This window comes from Aphis gossypii, chromosome 1 (assembly GCF_020184175.1).
Source record: "Aphis gossypii isolate Hap1 chromosome 1, ASM2018417v2, whole genome shotgun sequence".
Lineage (NCBI taxonomy): Eukaryota > Metazoa > Arthropoda > Insecta > Hemiptera > Aphididae > Aphis > Aphis gossypii.
The window spans coordinates 33,983,252-34,002,713 of record NC_065530.1 but is presented as its reverse complement, the minus strand read 5'-3'; the positions used below and the strand labels follow the sequence as shown (position 1 = coordinate 34,002,713).

General features: G+C 25.1%; 2 protein-coding genes across 2 annotated transcripts; both read left to right on the top strand.

Moving 5' to 3' along the window:
* The first annotated feature begins 883 nt into the window (after positions 1 to 883).
* LOC114123414 (transmembrane protein adipocyte-associated 1 homolog) lies at positions 884 to 5,280 on the top strand. Its single transcript, XM_027986373.2, has 9 exons — positions 884 to 1,364; positions 1,484 to 1,646; positions 2,201 to 2,333; positions 2,437 to 2,599; positions 3,130 to 3,326; positions 3,389 to 3,449; positions 4,205 to 4,388; positions 4,472 to 4,601; positions 4,802 to 5,280. Exons 2-9 carry the CDS (start codon positions 1,525 to 1,527, stop codon positions 4,949 to 4,951), a joined length of 1,140 nt encoding a protein of 379 aa, XP_027842174.1. The 5' UTR covers positions 884 to 1,364; positions 1,484 to 1,524; the 3' UTR covers positions 4,952 to 5,280.
* A 6,399-nt stretch (positions 5,281 to 11,679) lies between these two features.
* On the top strand, positions 11,680 to 16,110 carry LOC114123416 (motile sperm domain-containing protein 2-like). Its single transcript, XM_027986375.2, is given in 12 exon segments — positions 11,680 to 11,835; positions 11,911 to 12,025; positions 12,241 to 12,387; positions 12,465 to 12,648; positions 12,705 to 12,868; positions 12,928 to 13,112; positions 13,229 to 13,301; positions 13,372 to 13,473; positions 13,476 to 13,495; positions 13,574 to 13,762; positions 14,175 to 14,312; positions 15,676 to 16,110. Coding segments are annotated over 11 exon segments (1,404 nt in total). The 5' UTR covers positions 11,680 to 11,835; positions 11,911 to 11,955; the 3' UTR covers positions 15,808 to 16,110.
* Positions 16,111 to 19,462: the final 3,352 nt, after the last annotated feature.

The window sequence follows — 19,462 nt, the reverse complement described above, 5'->3', positions numbered from 1 at the left end:
CAATAGTATGTATAACTTATAAGAAGATACTATATTAAACTATTATAATATTACATATTATATTATTGTATGTAGTATAAATGATAAATATTTCATTAAATTAATATTATATTAGTACATACCTTTAACAAATTTGTCAACAAATGCAATAATCCACATGATATTTTACTGTACGATATTTTTGATGTATTTATATTATAATAGTAGTATTAATTTAGAAGCCAGTAGGATACTAATAGTTGTAAAACACTGTAAATGGATTTTATAATTATATGATTGTTATTTATTAGGTATAGGTCTAACTAACAGATGATGCTTGAGTTTTCCAATTTTATACAAGGTTCCTCATAAGTTATTCTTACAGCGATTGGAGTATATAATGTATTTAATAGAGTAGTACCTATTCACATTTTTTTATGAAAAATAACTTAGGACATTAAATTTGTTTACAAGTCTATGAACAATAATTATAATTTCTACCTAATAGATAAGTAACAGACCTATTATAAATATTTATAATAACATAAATTTAATGTTCTGGCCTAATAGTTAAAATTGTGTTTGGCAATATTTATTGGCTGAATGAGCGTTTGTAGTGTTTTTATTATTATTATAATATCGCACGTGCATAGCAACGACCACCTACTAATAAATGAATTCTACTCTTTTGTATCAGTCAGTATTGTTATTACTATTTAGATTTAAATGATCGGAAATTTTCAATATTTTAGTTCAAATCTTTAATATCTACACTGAGATAGATAAGATATACACGTATATCGTATGTAAAAATGAAATGTTTTGCCCTTCGATGGTGGGGGAAGCGGGATTCGAGACGGCTCGTTTTTTGTATCATTGCGGGAATGGCGAGTGCGCGCTCCAGTATATCTTATCTATCTCAGTGAATATCTATGAATCGTGTACCCATCCGTCCGCAGTGCTATCTAGTTGTTTTATAATATGTCTATGATAACAATATTTTTTTTTTTTTTTATCAATTTTCAAACAACAATAAAAAAAAATTTGTCTACTTATCACTTAAAGATAATATTTTTTTCTCCTGTAAAATAAACATAATATAAAAATTCAATATTGTGAAATGTGAATGACGAATGTGAATGATGTGAACGATATGAAGTGAACGCTGAACAATATGCCAGTATCCTACATTGATACGCAATGTGTGTGTTTAATAAAACAATTGCAGTTTAAATTATTTAATTTTGGTAGAATATGAAGCAAATATTATCATTTGATTGTAATTAATTTACAATTCAAATTTAAAACAATAGTTTATTAATTGCTGATACGTCAAAATTTAACTATTTAATATCAAGTACATGTTGTGTCCTATTTTGTTTTGTGTAAGTCATTTTCTTTGTTATACGCTTTTGTGTCTATAATAGTAATATAGTCTATAGTCTTATAGTAATACCATATTTGTTTATAAAACAATTTATAATATTAAAGCTGGTTGTTTCAGCTCTGATTTGATATTTAATTTGATAATAAAATAAACTAGTTATGGAAGACCCTCAGAGTTTAGAAACAAATAGATTGCAATCAAATATAATGAACAATAGTACTTCAGTAGACGAAGAACATGTATGTAAACTGGTTCTTTACACAGAAATACCAAGTATCAAGTAAGACATCATTGTTATAATATAAGTTACCTACTAATTGTATGTGTATCTATAATCTATATTCTATATATAATATGATTGTACTTATTTAGCTTATAGAGTTATAACCGTGTAATAAATTGTTCAAATAAGCCTTAAAGGTTTAATTGACATTTTTTGGAATGATCTTTTGTCTTCTTTATAAGATAGACTCAACAACATAAAAAATACACTACTCTAGTGTGACATAGATGAGTAGGGTTAATTTTTTTCTTATTTACAACTCTTAAATTAATTTTCAAATAATAGCTTCCATTTTGCTAATACAACCAATTTAAAATTTTAATGTTAATTTAAATAATATTCATTGATATATTTTTATAACTTAGATACCTAATTATAATTAAATATTTTAAATATTATAATGTTATTTTTAAACGTTTTATTTTATACTTTATTTAATTATTTATTTAATTTTGAAAGATAATTAAATTATATGATTACAATTTTATTAAGGATACTATATGATTATTATTAGTATTTAATATCATGTATTTATTTGTGTTATTTTAAAGCGTTCGTGTATGGGATGTAGCAATACTTATTCCTAACCTAATATTCATGATGTACTTAGTGACCAAGTTTAGTCGTGCAAGATTAAAACTTCGAGCTGCCAACAGTCCTATTTTTTTTACATTTTACTGTTTGGTAAATAATATTTTTTATTATCATAATACCTTTGTTTATTTAAATAATCTTAACTTTTAAAAAGTTTTAATCTTACTAAAAGCTCTTTTAACAATATGTTTAGGTTTTGTTCAATGTATTTACAAGTATACTAAGATGCCTAATTTCAATGACACTCGATTTTAGTAATTTGGCTGCTGATTCCATCAATATAACGCTTTGGATTATAGTCAAATGTTTCTTTTTGGCTACTGAAATGAGTGTAGTAGTATTTGCCCTAGCTTTTGGTTAGTAAAACAATAAAAAAAATTATTGTCAATTTGAATTTTTCTCCTATTTAAATAAAATACAATTATTGGTATTTTTGTTGTATACGGTCTACTTCACATTACTATTTTTCATGTGGTCTACCATGTGTTATTTAAATTTAATTAAAATATTATTATATATAGAATAGGTTGTATATAATAATTCATATATATCTATAGAAAATATTTATTATTTATTACAATATGATTTGATGTCTCTCAAAAAAACTTAAACAATAAACATAATTATTAAAAACTTTGATTAAAATTAAGTTTAAGTTTAATAGGGCTTGATAGTTGATAGGAATGATTCAGTATAATATGCACAGTACACGAAAAGTGTATAGTAGACCATACACAACAAGAATATCCAATTATTTAAAATACAATTAATGTGGTGTCGAATGAAAACAAAAATATTTTATAAATGCATCTAATCAACTTAACAGCTTTAAAATTAGCATAATATTATCAATAAGAATAAATTAATAATTGTATGTTTATTATAGGTCATATGGAAAGTAGAAGCAGCATAAGATATGTACTAATCACCACGTCATTTATTTCATTAGCTTATTCGGCTAGTCAAGGAGCCTTGGAAATTTTTATGCCAGACTCCATTTTTAGAATCAACTCTAAAGATTTAAATTTATTTGGTCATGGTGGTATTGTATTCTGGTTAATAAGTTCTGTCATTTTTACTATGGTAATATATTGAATAAATTAACTGATGTCCATAAAATATTTATGATTTGTTTTATCTTATAGCTGTATTTGCTCATACTGGTATTGCCTCAGACTAGACTTCGGGAGAAACTTGCATTACCGGGTAAATACTTTTATTGTTTTCATTATTATTATTACTGAAAAGTTTAAAGTTTATGTGATTTTAGTTTCTTTAAGTAGTCAAAAAACTTATTGTTTTGACTGATATATTTTTTTAAATTTGAATTATACTTTTATGTTTCATTTTTTCTTTATTAATCTTTATCTATCCAAGGTAGATTGACTTATATTTAATTAATAAACAAAAACTTAACTTTCCAATCACAGATGACGCTTAGGTGACAGTTGTGTACTTTGAACAAGCAGAGAAGGATTTATTCTGCCACAAAATGTATTTTGTCTTAATAGCCAGTGACACAAAAAAATAAATTTCAGTTATGATTATAGGTTATAACTTATAACTTATAGCCTTTACTTCATTCAGAATCCCTAACTTCTCATTACTTAATTTTTATATCTGTTTAAATTTTGTTGTCTTTATTTATTGACTTTAGCTCTATAAACTAAATATTTATTACTTTCCTAAATGTATTAAAAAATATGCTAAGTATTTTAGAATTGTAGTTATTAGAAACTGTAACTTTCTAAAAAATTGGTATTACATAACATACATTAATGTACATAGTAAAAAAAGAAATATATTCTCAAAAAGGAGGATATCATTAATGACTTGTATCATACAAAAACACTTAATAAATGGTTAAAATATTTTCTGTATTTTGTTATTTTATACTTTTTTCTAAAGAAAAATGAATAATAAGTAATGATTAATGAATAAAAATTTGTTTTTTTTTTCAGTTAACCGGTCATTTTATGTATATGTATCACTTTTAGCAAATTTAAATGGTATTGGCTCTATTGGTTGTACATTTTTATTACTAACAATTAAAGAAGGGCTTTGTATTGTCGATGTCACAACATTTCTATATTTTACACTATTTACACCTCTAGTCTATGTTACATTTTTGAGCTCATTCTTTAGGTAAATATCACTTCAAATAAATAAAAAGTATATACACTATAAAAATAAATGTTATTAATAATTCATTATTTATTTTATTGTAGTGTTTCACAATCAAGTATTATGTTTTCATATAAAGCACAAAACGATGATCGTGTTGAAGAAGATACTGTATCATTACCTCATCAACCATCATTTTCATCCTTAAAAACCGATTCCGATTATATTTATCAGGTAAATATAGTAAAATTATAACTTAATTAACTTCAACACTAAATAAATATTATTAATATAATTATTTAAAGTCTATTTAAAAATAATATTATATACATACCAATAATATATATATTTATTATTAGTAGTTATGTATTATCTTTTACATCATCATATTATAATATTTTCATACTAAATGTTTTTGATTTATTAATTTACAGACAGATAATATATACAACAACACTCGTTTTTCTGTTAGTGATAGACAAATAGCAAATCCATTGTACAATGCTTCATTGCAAAGTCCTGATAGCATTACTGGTTATAGCATGGATGAGCAAACTATTGACATTGAAGAACAAAAAAAGTAATAATGTATATACTATATAGTTTTAGAATATTTTTCTGGTGTTCCTGTGTTTGTTTTATTATTTTAATATTTTTACTACCTAGATGATTAAGTTGTGTAATAGATAATTGTATAATATATTTTTAAATTAAAATGTAGTTAATTTAATTAATTGGTGAAATAACCATCACAATTTTAAACTATTCAATTATTTATTTATTACTTAATATTCTGTTCTTTATTTTTTTATTTTTCGTTTTTTATAATTTTATTTAATTCTAGATTTATAACGTTTTTATAGAGTATTATATAATTGTATAGTACAATAAATTTGTGATTTATTTTTGTTTACCTTATGCTTAAATTATAATATCCAATATATAATTATAACCATAGACGTGCACACAGGGTGTGCCAGGTATGCCGTGACACACCCTGTCGCCCATGGCTTTTTTTTAAAACTTTTATTCATTTAAGGACCTTGTTTAAATTTTAAGCTACAAATAGTAAAAGTTAGAGAAAATAAATTAGGCGATCTAGCAAAAATGGCAATATGCTAAGGCTAATGTATGATGGTATGAACACTATGAACAGTATTATTGAAAAGGTGTAAAGTTTTGAGTTCTACACAAAGAAGATTAACACTAAGTATATTATTTTAAATTTTTATATTCACTGTCTATTAAAACATTTTTATTTTATTTTTAATATTCTAATGTAGGTTACTACCCACTAGGTATATAGGTATATACTTTATTGTAAAAATATATCTAAATGTTGTGAAGCATAACATTTAATCAATATGAATTTTTTTGAATTGATATTTTGCTTTAAATTTATCTTTTTTTAGGTTGAGGGTTAGGGTTAGTTTTACTTGGGCCCATATAAGAAAAGCGGCCTAATTTTCTTCATGGCACACCCCATTCAAAATTCCTGCGCATACCTATGATTATAACTTAATAAGTGAATTACACTTAGTTGATTCCTATAATTTGCATTATAATTTATAACACTACATAAAATTAATCAAATGTCAAATAAATTATAAACATAATCTAAAAAAAATATGAAAATATGGTTTTGATTAAATGTTGTGTTCAGAACCCTTTAATTATAAATATCAGCAATTTATTTATTTATTTTGTTGTTATTATTTAGTCATTCAATAACAAATTATAGCACCATTTATAATTTTTTTTTTTATTTATTATTATCATACATTTTACAGATGTAAATTTATCAATTGTAATCAATATTAAACAAATTATTATTAAATTATTTCAATGGAAAATAAAACTAAATAACCGGCTCTTCAATATATAAATTAATGTCCTTTTTGTGATTGTTTGAATTGAAAACTATTATGTATTAGTTAGCATTGTGATACTTTCACATTTTTAAACTATATTTGCTTTACTGCATTGCAATAATAGTAATAACTGGTAGTAACCAATCGCAGAAATATAATAAATCAATATTGCCATACCTAAAACAACAATTGTTAAATTATATTAGTCATTGAAATACACAAGAATAATGATTATGTTATCAAACAATATTCATTATTCAAAAATCTATTAACCCTACAATTTTAACGAAAAATACAGAAGTTATTTTATTTTATTTTTATTTTTATTACAAAACAGAAAATATAAGTAATATAGGTACAGAAAATATATTATACATAATAATAAGAAGGAGAAAATACTTATAAATTACATTAACTTAAAGATAAAGTTACAAATTATTAAGAAAACTGAAACAATGGGTCTTCATTAGCAATACGCATCATACTAAACATAGGTTTATTATGAGAGTAATAAGTGGTGCAAAGAGGAATGAAAAACGGGTGGAATGTAGGGATTTTAAAATTTAACTGAATTAACAATACAGGACAATATTGAATATATAGAGTCATATATGAGGTGATATAGGAACACCTTGTTTGCAGATACACGCCTATCAGCTAGGGTTGTTAATCCAAGCCAAGATGGAGACTATACTCAAAATGTTAAAAGCATATATTTCTGAAAATCCATCAAATTATTTTTGTAAGTACTCTGGTAAAACAATAAAATTTGATAAAGTTTTATTAAAATGTAGGTAGGTACATGCGGGTTAAGAATTAAATTATCTTCTGTTTACTTAAATATACCCAGGTCCCAGTTTACTTCACTTTGATCATTTTAATGTTGTTGAAACTTGGCTAGGCAACTCATAATATAGCTTAATATATTTGATAAAAATATTTATAGGGAGGGTTGATCGTAATAATCAATAATAATAATAATAATCATCATAATAAAGGCGGTACTTATCCTATATAGTGGTGTTTTGAAAGCTGTCAATAAACATTTTCGTTCTCACTTCTACTTTTCCCTTCTTCTGATATAAGTTGCAATTTATCTATCATAGTTATTGGTTTATTACTAATGACACAAATCCTTGTTGGTTTAAAGACAATTAGATAACCTAACCTAACCATACTTGAAGAGTTAATTGTGCTTTTGAATTTATTTTAACATAATTATTTACTATAATAATAGTAAAAACCAATGCTTTAATATTAGGACAAGAATATTCTATCTAATAATATTAATTTAATTGTCTTTAAAACTTTATTTCCAATAGTTAAAATTGATTTTGCTCTCTACAGTTTCCCATTTCAAATATTAGGATTAAGTGTTAACTCTACCGTCTATTTAAAGCAGTTAAATTACAAATTTAATTTTTCTTGCGGTATAATTATAACGCTATGAAAATTGAACGAACATGAATTTTCATTGACTGGTCTACAGTAAAATTTTTCTTTATGACAACTGGATGTCTCCTTAACACTTGAAACATTTTATAATATTCTCTATAGCTCAACAAAATTATTTATTCCTAAATCCTATATTGATAATAACTTAAGTTAGGATGTTGTGACCTAAAATAGAATGTAAAAATGCCCTAAAAACTTCAAAAAATGATCTAAAAAATCTAATTAAATGAGTGAAAAAAATGTAAAGTAGTGGTAGTGAACTAACGGAAAAGGTCCAATTTTTATTATAATTTAGAGATATGGGTGTAATAATAATTTAAAATATGGATTATAATATTATAAAATAATAGTATACATTTATATTTTATTATTTTAAGCATTATTTAAAATTATTAAAAATAAATAAAAAAGAGTGGCCAAGTGAGTAACGCTCTGCTGTATAGTAGGTCACTATAATTTATGTATTAAATTTGAATCCAATGATAGGTATCATTGTATACGAAAAACGAATTTGAACGGAGATGATTTGTCAGCCTATAGTATATAATTTCCAGTGGTTGCTATAAAACTACATTAAGAACAACTCATTAGGAACCTAGTATTAAATTTTCAAGTTGTTTTGGTCATCTAAAATATTTTTATCAACACTTCAAAAAAAAATTTTCAGAAAAATCAAAAATTTCTGTTGTTTATAAAAAAAAGTCAAATATTTTGAAAATTTAACTGTATATATAGATAACACTAATATAAACTTTTGTTGAAAATGTCAAGTATTTACAGTGATTAGTTTTTGAGTTACTATCATATTAAAAAATCGATTTGGTCGAAAACTGGTTTTGTGTAAAAATTTCCGTTTTTCCGTCACTTTTTTTTGGTTTTCTCGATTTTTTTGAAAACTGTTAGAAAATGTTTATTTTACATCTATACCTAATGCATCAAGGATGTTCACTTTTCCATCGGAAACCACCCCCGAAGATTGAAATTGAAGCATTATTTTGACAAGTTATGGCGTTATGCTGTACACAGACAAAAAACATCATTGTAAAACCAATACAGTCATCATTTCGTTCAGAATCAAAAAAATTAAAGTGTGTATGATCGGAGTATGTCTGAAAGAGCAATTATTTTATCAATGCAAATTTTCTTTAAAATCTAAATTTTGAGAAAAATGTTGAAATATGATGTTAAAAAATAAAAAAATGATAGAATAAAAATTAAAATATTCTGCATCAAGGGAGCATGAATCAAATGTTTAGTTAAAATAGGATTGTATAAAACATTATAATATACTAATCAGTAATCTATGGTAGGTATAGAATCAAAGGAAAAAAAATGCAAAAGTCATCTACATCCTAAGCCTAACTAGTAATATCACTCTTTCTATGACCTATAGGAATAGTATAGGAAAAAATTGAAAAATAGCGTCTTCATCAATTTACTATTTAAATGATCGCATTATCGCAAATATTATTTGGATTTTTCTAAGCCCAGGAGAATTATATAAAATAGAATCTATTATCTAATAGTTAAATTCTAATTCTAATATAAATAATATTCAAGCTCGTTTATCACATATAACCCAGTCTTTCGGACCCTAGTTATCTACTAAAACAAAAATAATATTTCATCTATACCTATTATAAAATTTAATAATATTACTGTACTTAATACCTATTAGTAAATCAATGTGCATGATGAAGTATCTAAATTGTTAAAGAATATCATAACTCGGTAAACATAATTGATAAAGGATATTCTTGATTTTAAATAATTCGATTTCACCGTTTGTTTTGCGACATACCTAATACCATTGATTATATATATAATCAATGCTAATACATTTGTTTAATGTATACCTACTCAGTTCTCCCTGCCAGAAGTATTTTTAGAGTTGAATGGTTTTTTTATTTGTATAGGATTGCCGCAATTAGCCATAGACTACAGAAAATAAAATATAATTATTACCTATATACTTAAAAATACCTAATTTTAAACCTGTGTTTAAAATTTGATCAAAACCACTCAAATGAATGTGTCGAATGTTGAAAATATGTGTAGTTTACAGCAGTGTTTACACTTAACGGAATTTAGGAAAAGGTAAATCTGTGGAATTTAATAACACTACCTATGCAAAATTAAACTAATTAGATAAAAAAAATCACTTATTGTGGACTGTGGTCAATATTTTTTTTAAAAATTATTTTACACTAATGAGTCATTTTTAAACAAATAATTATTAATGATTAAACTACCAAAGGCCAATCTTCCCATACACTTGCCAAATTTTATTATTATGTATTAAGTACTTAGGCAACACATGGACTGTAGGTAAAAGCAGTAGTTGCCACTAAATTAATTATTATTCAATAATAGAACTAATAGCCAATGGATAGGAATATGTTTACGAAGAAATTAAAAGTAAAATGCACGATATATAAATACAATATAACTCATGACGTGCCTACATTAATTTTAATATTTATAAATATTTATGAGTTTATGACTTAGGTATATAACTTCAATGTATATTAAAATGAAAAATTAATGCCACCACCCCCACCTAGTTATATATAGTAAGTCATACTATTATTTTATACAATATCAAATATGACGTTATGTCGTCTTTATAAAAGTTTTGAAATTTATATATAGGCGCACGTCGCTGGTGTCTATATAATTTTAAACACAATAGCATCAAAGTTGAGTCGTTTGACATTTAATCGTTAAGAGTTCAAACGTTATAAGGGTTAGGTAAAAGGTAAATGTCAATTATTATAATATACTTATAACGTACCTATAGGCACATAATAATATACACTGGACGTCGTGCATAATGGGTATGTGTGTGTAAATGTTAAAATTAACAAAACCATTCAAAACCAAATTCTATACTGTTCGTCGTTTTCCCGAGCTACTATAGTAGTATAGTTATATATTGTAATGCGCACACGCACACACGGAAGTTCAGTATGCGAATTAAGTATAGACTTTATAAAAAAAAACTGTTTAAGTATTTAAGGTGCGGTGCGTTGAACTTATTACCGGACGGTTACTGCCATGATCAATAAATCACGGTTAATAGCAATGTGACACGAATCTAGCACATTATTCAAATTATTAAGAACGGTATAATTTTGGAACAAAAATACTTGTCGTTCGTATCGGCCAATAACAATAATAGTCAAATAGTCAATATTAGGTATAATACGCATAACTACCACCTGCAGTTATCACACGGCGGCAGCAGTACGGCACTCGCTAATACGGGCGCTATAACAGAATAGGTAAGTCGATTAATTGACTTTAACACCAGTAGCACCACGATTTAAGATATTATATAGGTACTAGGTAGGTATACCTATTATGGGTATTTATCTTAAATTTTAATATCTGGGTACTAATGTATTGTTTATTTAAGTACCTTTTCAGTATCCACTTAAACGATCTGAAAGAATTTTTTTTTATAAATCTCAAGATGTATTTCGAATCCCGTGCCATTGCCACTGGTCTCTCGAACTCTTGAATTTGGTCATTTGTAATATTTACAATTTCCTATTTAGCATCTGTCTATTAACTTTATTAAGTACCATAAAGTCAGGGCCGTATTTATGAATTTGCCACCCTGGGGTAAAAAGAAAAGTCTCATTGCGCCGATTACAATTTTTATGTTATTTAAGTATAAAAAGATTAGCCACCTGAGACAACAATATCCAGTAACACCTCCCTAAAAACGGCTCTGCCTAAAGCGTAAACTATATGTTTAGGTATTGTTTTTATAGGTTTTTGATTTGGACCAATAAATAATTAATAAATTATTTTATATGCCCATAACTAAGTAACATAATACATAAATAATATAATTATTATAGTAAAGTAGGTGGGTAGTTGATATTTTGATCTAAAAAAAATAGTAGCAGTAGTAACTAGTAGTAGTAGTAGTAGTATCACAGACTATGTGGTGGTATTAGATAAATTGATAAATTAATAAATGATAACAATTCAAGACCTACGTCCCATACGGCATACAAAAAGATAAAAAGATTCAGTACACTTAATAATTCATACCTAGTGGTCATTGACACAGTTCTACACAATTTTTCGTCAAGTACACATTAATTGTTTAATTTAATTACCCATTAAAGGTACCTATTTCTACGAAATTAGAATTAATTTTGTACAAGTGATTTAAATCGATTACCTTTCTTATTTGTTTTTAGCCAACTACAATAAATGTTTCTATATTAATTTATTGTAACACCATTATGGATATTTCACTTGAAAGCATTTCAGAATTAAGACGATCATTTGAAGATAAACTCAACGAACAAAATGGTAAATTTACTTAATATTATTTTAAATACCTAAACAATACTGTATTAGACAGTAGACACCTACATAATTCCTATTTCCTATGATAATTCACATAATTCAATTTGGTCAAAATTGAGCATTTTATTTTTAAAGCCAACTAATTGTAATGATTGTTGACATAACATTTTTTTATTGTAAACATAATGGCAAACATTCTGTTATTTTTTACTTAACAGAAGAGTTTCATCCTATGGATCTGGCAAAAATAAATAATTCAGATTCATGGCTTAAACGGTTTTTAATTCATACTGAAGGTAATCAAGAAGAGGCTTTATCCATGTTATGGAATGTATGTGAATGGAGAAAATCGTTTGGTGTTAATGGTAATATAATTAAATATATCACAAGATTTTAATCTTATTTTTAATGTTTTATATTTTAATCTTTATTCGAATTTTAGAAATTAGTGAATCAAATGGTACAGTAAGAATTGATTACTTAGAGGAGGGAATTATGTTTCCCCATGGTGTAGATAAAGACGGTAAACTTATGTTCATTATCCGATGCAAATTGCATTTTAAAGCTTCTAAAGATTCTGAGGAATGTAAAAAGTGTGCTGTATACTGGTTTGAAAGAATGGAAAGGTAATTTATTATTAAATTACTTTAATCATAATGTATTATACCTGTATATTTTGTAGATTAACTAATGGTGATCAAATAACAATATTTTTTGATATGATGGGTTCTGGTTTAAGTAATCTTGATATGGAATTTACTAATTACTTAATAAATTTACTTAAAATGTATTATCCAGCCTTTTTAAATTACATTATAATTTTTGAAATGCCATGGGTTTTAAATGGTAAGTTTTTGTTTTTTTCCATTTAAATAATTTAATTTTACGAAATTTATCTTATTTAGCGGCTTTTAAAATAATCAAAACATGGTTACCAGCCAAAGCTGTGAAAAAAATTAAATTCCTAAGTAAACATAATTTAAATGAATTTGTATCAAAAGAATCAATAATGGTCAGTTGGGGTGGTGAAGACAATTATAAGTTTAATTTTGAGCCGGAAACTAAAAAAGTTGAAGAAACCAAGAAAAAGGTTTAATGTTTATTGATTAAATATTATCCTAAAACTATTTAAGTTTTAGGGCTTCAATTCAATGAGAAAGCAATTTCAACTGTATTCTACAAAACAATCAATATTTTACTTTTTAGGTTCATTTTGCAGAAACAATGGAAGTAAAAAATTGCTCAGGTGATATTCGAGATATAGTATGCATGCCAAAAGGTAAATATTTGTTGTTTTATTGTTTTAATAAAAACCATTTATTATATAATTAATTTTTATTATGGTTTAGAGCTTAAACTGAAAATTAATCCTAGTGAAGTACTTACATTCAATAAGGATAATAGTAATGGCTATAATGAATTAATGGCAAGCCTTACATTTATAAATGATTATAAGATCCAATTGCATTCAAAGTAAGTGAAATATTAGTTTTTAGGTATTTAAAAATATTTGGGTATTATATATGTTGACATTTTATTCCTTTTTTTTAGATAAAAACCACTTGTCTTGTTAAGTATAAAGTTCGTCCAAGTACAGGTACACTTATGCCTCAAGAAAGTATAAAAGTCACTTTTGTACTAAATGGAATGTCGATAAAACAGACTGATGTGATGAGAGATAAATTTTTAGTCTTAGTAATTCCTGTTGGAGATCCCAAAGATATCGCAGAAATGTGGAAGGTATTTTTAATTTATATTTATTCATAAAAATATAAATACTCAAAATTTAAATTTCAAATATTTCAAATTTTATAATTTTAAAACACACTACGAGAGATTGCAATTCGTCCAAACATCTATTTAATAGAATTCGTTCTACCATATTGTGGTTGTTGCCTGGAAATCAATGTTAGGTGATGTGCCATATGAAACCAAGTTTTGATTACTATTGGATTACAGTGTGCTGTGGCTCAGAGTAAAGCAAAAAAAAATTTTTAGACTTTTCAATGTTTTTAGTTTTAAAAAGTTTGGTACTCTCAATATGTATAACAGTCAAAACAAATACTGAAACATATTACATTTGTACATTTTCCATATTATATGATGGATAAAATTATTTATAAAAGTAATTTATTTTAAATTCGTTTCTTAGGTACAATGGGAAACCAAGGAACAACATATTTTGAAATGTAAAATTTTTAATGAAAATGAAACAGTAAATACTTGGAATTCTTATGATCAGAATCATAATAATGATCTTGAGCAAAAAGTTGATAGATTAATGAAAGTGGTAAAGTATTTTATTTCAGTATTTATTGGTTTTTTAATTACAGTTAACATTGGACTACTTTAAATTAATTTTTTTCTATTAAAAATAGTTAAACATTTATATAATGTATATTGTATATAAATATTAACTAACCTGTAACCATTAGTAAGTGTAAATCCAGGTATTATTTACAATTTTAAAATATATAGTCAACATTTTTTTTAGAAGTTCAAATTTTCATGACATTGGATGTTCTGTCGTATAAATTTTAACAATTTTAGTTATTTTGTTATATCTAATTTTCAAAATATTCATTAAAGAAATTTAAAGCATTCCATTATAAATTATTATTTCCTTTTTAAAATTAAAATTTAAAAAATGTTAAGATATACATTATATTTTGAACTTTTTTCTTGTAAATTTTAATAAAAAATGTTAAGCTGGTCCTAAATTCTTAAAAATGTTGTACTAGATTTCACAGGCTTAAATAGACAAAATTCTTGGAAATTATAAAAATTTGATTTTGTAAAATTAGTATTCATCTATTATTAACTCTTATAGAGGTTAACATTATCTACTTAAGAAACAAAAATAAGTAATAACAAAATCAATTTTAATTGCTTATTTTATTTTTATTGACTGGTGGTATTCACCTTATCTGTAGTATGATATTTACAATGATTCTTTCATAAAATTATTTATTATTTCAAAATAAAATAATGGGTTTGAGCAAGCATTTTATTTAATAATTTCCAGTTGAAATATAAACATTTTTTTTTTTAATTTTTGTATTTTTCATCATTATGACTAAGTTTTTACTTTTTTAAACAATGACATACATTTCATTTTTCAAAGAAGAATATTTTTGGAATATTTCTATGTATAAAAATAAAAATTTGGACTAGTAGTTAATGAGTTAAATAAAAAAAAAGTATTTAAAGTTTTTGTAAACAAAGTGGTAGGGTATGAAGATACCCAGCCAAATCAATACTAATCCACTGATTTAAGCTTTTAATACCTATGCCATTAAATACTTGTCCAAATTTTGATTTTTATGTATTGAAATATTTTGCTTCTAAATAAAAAATGTATGTTTTCATTCAAAAAAAAAAACTTAATTCAAACTTAAAAATATACTTTTTTAAAATGTTTTATTTTACCTTGAAAAATATATTTTTTAAATCTTAAATGTGTTTTAAAATAATGAGTGTTGTTTGATAAAAGAATCACTTAGTATATATTATTTATATACGATATACATTTAATTTAAAAAATCCCACCTACATGTTAATACTATAAGTGTTATACAAAATTATATTGTATTAATAATTACTATTAATATGAAAAATAAAAATCAATTTGCTAAATCTAATAAAAATTTCAGGTTACTACTTTAGAAATGTCCAATCGTGTTCTATCTCAACATATGCGTTATGTTAAGTTTTCATTATATATTATACTGTTAATGTGTTTATTTGCATTTGGATTTTTTTGGGCTGTATTTTATCATAAATAGTGAATTCTAGTTAACTAATTGTTAAACTTGTTTAATTTATATAATTTTTTTTTAGAAATATACATTATTGTGAATTTGAATTTGTTTTTTATTTTGATTAGTTTCTTAATAATTTATATTCTTAAATAAAAGACTGATTATTTTGCTAAGAAAACTATTAAAATTGTTATTTTATTAATAAAGTTATAAATGTATTAGTATACATACATATGTAATGAAAACAAATAACAAATAATGTATTCAAAACAATAAAAATCAATATGTATATTAAATATTATTATAATAAAAAAAATGTTATTTGAATATTTATTTTTATTTTTTTTTACAAAAAATTACTTTTTATTCTCTCACAGGTCGCTATTCAATACACATATTATTATGCAAATAAATAACACATTTAAGATTCAAGTTACAAAATTTTTTTTTATCAATAGGCAACTTATTTTTTTCATTTAGACACAAAAGTACATTAATATTTCATTATTGTTTTACACTTGTTCTTTTTACAGATTTACATAATCTGTAATTATGTTATAATATTATGTTTCATGATGTATGATTTAGTTTAAACAACATATTTGTTAATTTATTAATTTGTAATAATTATAATTATAAATTATATACATTTCAAATATCTTTTAGCCATATTTTCATGCTTAAATTATACATTAATTCAAATTTTGATTGTTGAGTATAACATTGAATAACTATACATATTTAGGTATGGACTGGAACCTGCGATATAGAGAGCGATCAGTGGCCATTCATGTTATTCTAATATTGTTTATTTTTGCGTGTTTGACTTTCAGAGCTGGTGTAGTTACAATTTTCAACTTCCTATGGTTAATCCTCAAGATCTACCCAAAAAATAGGACATATCATTTCGGCTGCATGTTGCTGAAATTTATGTAGCCCTCTAATAATATATCCAATACATAATTTGGGTGAAATTTATACTGATATTTTATCGACATTTATACGTTTTCCATCCCATTTTTAGAACTCTAAATTAAATATAAATATATACCTATTATCTATATGGTTGAAAATATATAGTAAATATATAAAAACTTGATAGGCATATTATTACTTCCCTCATCGCAATGTAAACTTCGATTACATATAATATATTATAATTTAGTATTTATAAGTTCATATTCGTGGCACACGCATTTTTTTCATTATAAATATTATATTATTCATTAATTTGTAAACTCGCTCAAACGATTGGTTATTTTTTTTTTTTTTTTTTTATTGAAATAGAAAAAAATATACAATCTGTATAACATAATACAATAAGTAATTTAGATAACATTTTTACCAGTCTGGACGGCTTTATTTAAACTTATTTTCCGGCCAGCCAAAATAGTATAATGCTCTACTCGGAGAAATTCAGAGAGTGATTCGCCCAAAATAATGATGCCCATATTACTTGAATCGTTGTATATAAAAAAAAGGTTTATTTTACAGGTTGTAAAATTGCAGGTAACTATTGCGTTCTGTTTTGTGTAAGCAAATCGGCTATCCAATTATTACAAGGTGGATATCCACGACCACCTTGCATTATTATGGATGTTATCGCGTTACCTACTTTAATTGATCGATAGTCAGTAAACTGCACTACTGTACATTATAGTGTACTATAATCGCTGAAATGTACCTATAGGTACAGTAGTTAGACTAAAATATTATTTAATTAGATACCTACTACCTTATGTGATGTGTGTACATATATCGTACAAATGTACAATGTACCTATACCCATAAAACTATTAATTAATTTACAAATTAAACTTAAAAGTGCTTTTTTAAATTATAGATTGTACTTGTTATATTTTTATTTGTATGACTACAATACATAGTAACTGCAACATAGTCAATACTTTGGAAAAAGACATATTATATTTAATATTTATGCATTCAAATAATTTATAATTTAGTAGGTATCGACTTTCGAGATGCCACAAGCACGGATCCAGAATAAATTTACTAGGGGGAGAGCGACCATGTGCATATCGTAGACACAACTTATAGGTACCTATTAAATAAAATCTAGGACGTAATTGTAATAGCAGTATGCTAGTATACGATTCCTATCACTTCTTCAATTAAGTAATTTATTAGTAAGTAATAAATAATTAGTCAATCTATCAAAATCGAATAGTTATAAGTCATGATATAAATAACTTATACTATTTATACTTACAAATTAAATAAATAAAGTTTTAAAATAGTAAATTATTGTATCATGGTGGATCAACCCTGTATGTAAATAGTGTTGGCTTAATAAAGTCTACAAAAAACAAACTTGCGTAGTTGCGTGGTAGTAAACCATAATTATGCCTTACAGTTTATAGTGTGTGAATATATTGTATAGATCAGCTGATCAGCAGTTAATTGTATTAAATGTATAGTCTTTAATCATTATATTAACAATTATAAACGTAGGTATGTAAAGTTTGAGTTTATAATTTATATTACATAACACATTACCTAATCTACACAATATAGGTCTCATACTTTCGTGTAACACACATAACTGTTCCAAAACAATAATTTATGTTTCGTGATGAATACTTCGTACTTTGAAACAAATAGCACCAGATAAATAAATCATGATTATAATCAAGTGTAACACACCCATAAGCAAATATGTGAGCATTAAATGGTTAAAAAAATTTAGGTTAAAAGGTTAATTTTTAAATTTTTAACTTAAAAATTGATTAAGTTGAGTATTGCAAAATATTAATTGATTGACAACAAAACATTTATTTTAAAATTATTATACCTGATCGCGGAAAAAATGACCACGGAAAAAAACCAAAAAAAAAAACTATAGTCTATACACATTACACAATGAAATGTTTAAAATATTTATAGGTAGGTATATACATAAATAGGTACACAGGCTCGTATACAGGGGGGTTGAACCCCCAAAACGAAAACTAATAGTTATATAATTTGTAAATAAAATAAAAATTAATTAGGTAATTAATTAGTATATTTTGGAATGCTAAAATCACTCTTTAAATCTAAAATCTAATAAAAAAAAACAATTTAAAAGGTACTTATATTAGGCCAATTGTACTGTACGCTTGTGAGGCATAGCCTTAAACAAAAAATTATGAAAAAAAGGTGGCAATATTTGAAAGGAGAATACCTACTAAGACCCAAAAAAACGAGGAAACTAACGAATATAAGCGCAGAACTAATGATATTATGATGACTTAACTAAACTATACAATCTACAGGTCACAATAGCAGTAATGAAGAGCAAAAGAATCGGTTGGCCAGGACATATCTGGGCTGTCTGGCTCACCGAAGGAAAACTATTAAATAAAATAACTTCATGGAAATCGGACAAAAAAAGACTAATAGGTTGATCGAGACAACGATTGTGTGTTCGTGTACATCATAACCTAAATTTGATAGTAGAGAATCCAGAAGAGATAGCAAAAAATAGAGATCGATGGGAAGAAGTTTAGCAGTGGTCATTGCGGTAATAGGCCTAGATGGCCCATATTAAGCCAAAAAAAAAAAAAAATGAGTACATTTTTAGATCACGTTTTTTTTTAACTTCTACTTCCTGTTCAAAATTAAATATAAGTTATAACTTAACTCATTAACTTAATATTTGTCGAATTTTATGCGGACA

Coding starts and splice junctions, on each gene's coding strand:
- LOC114123414 (XM_027986373.2), top strand. CDS start 1,525: ATGGAAGACCCTCAGAGTTTAGAAACAAATAGATTGCAATCAAATATA. Junction 2,334..2,436: donor TTTTTACATTTTACTGTTTG/GTAAATAATATT, acceptor CAATATGTTTAG/GTTTTGTTCAATGTATTTAC. Junction 3,450..4,204: donor GGAGAAACTTGCATTACCGG/GTAAATACTTTT, acceptor TTTTTTTTTCAG/TTAACCGGTCATTTTATGTA.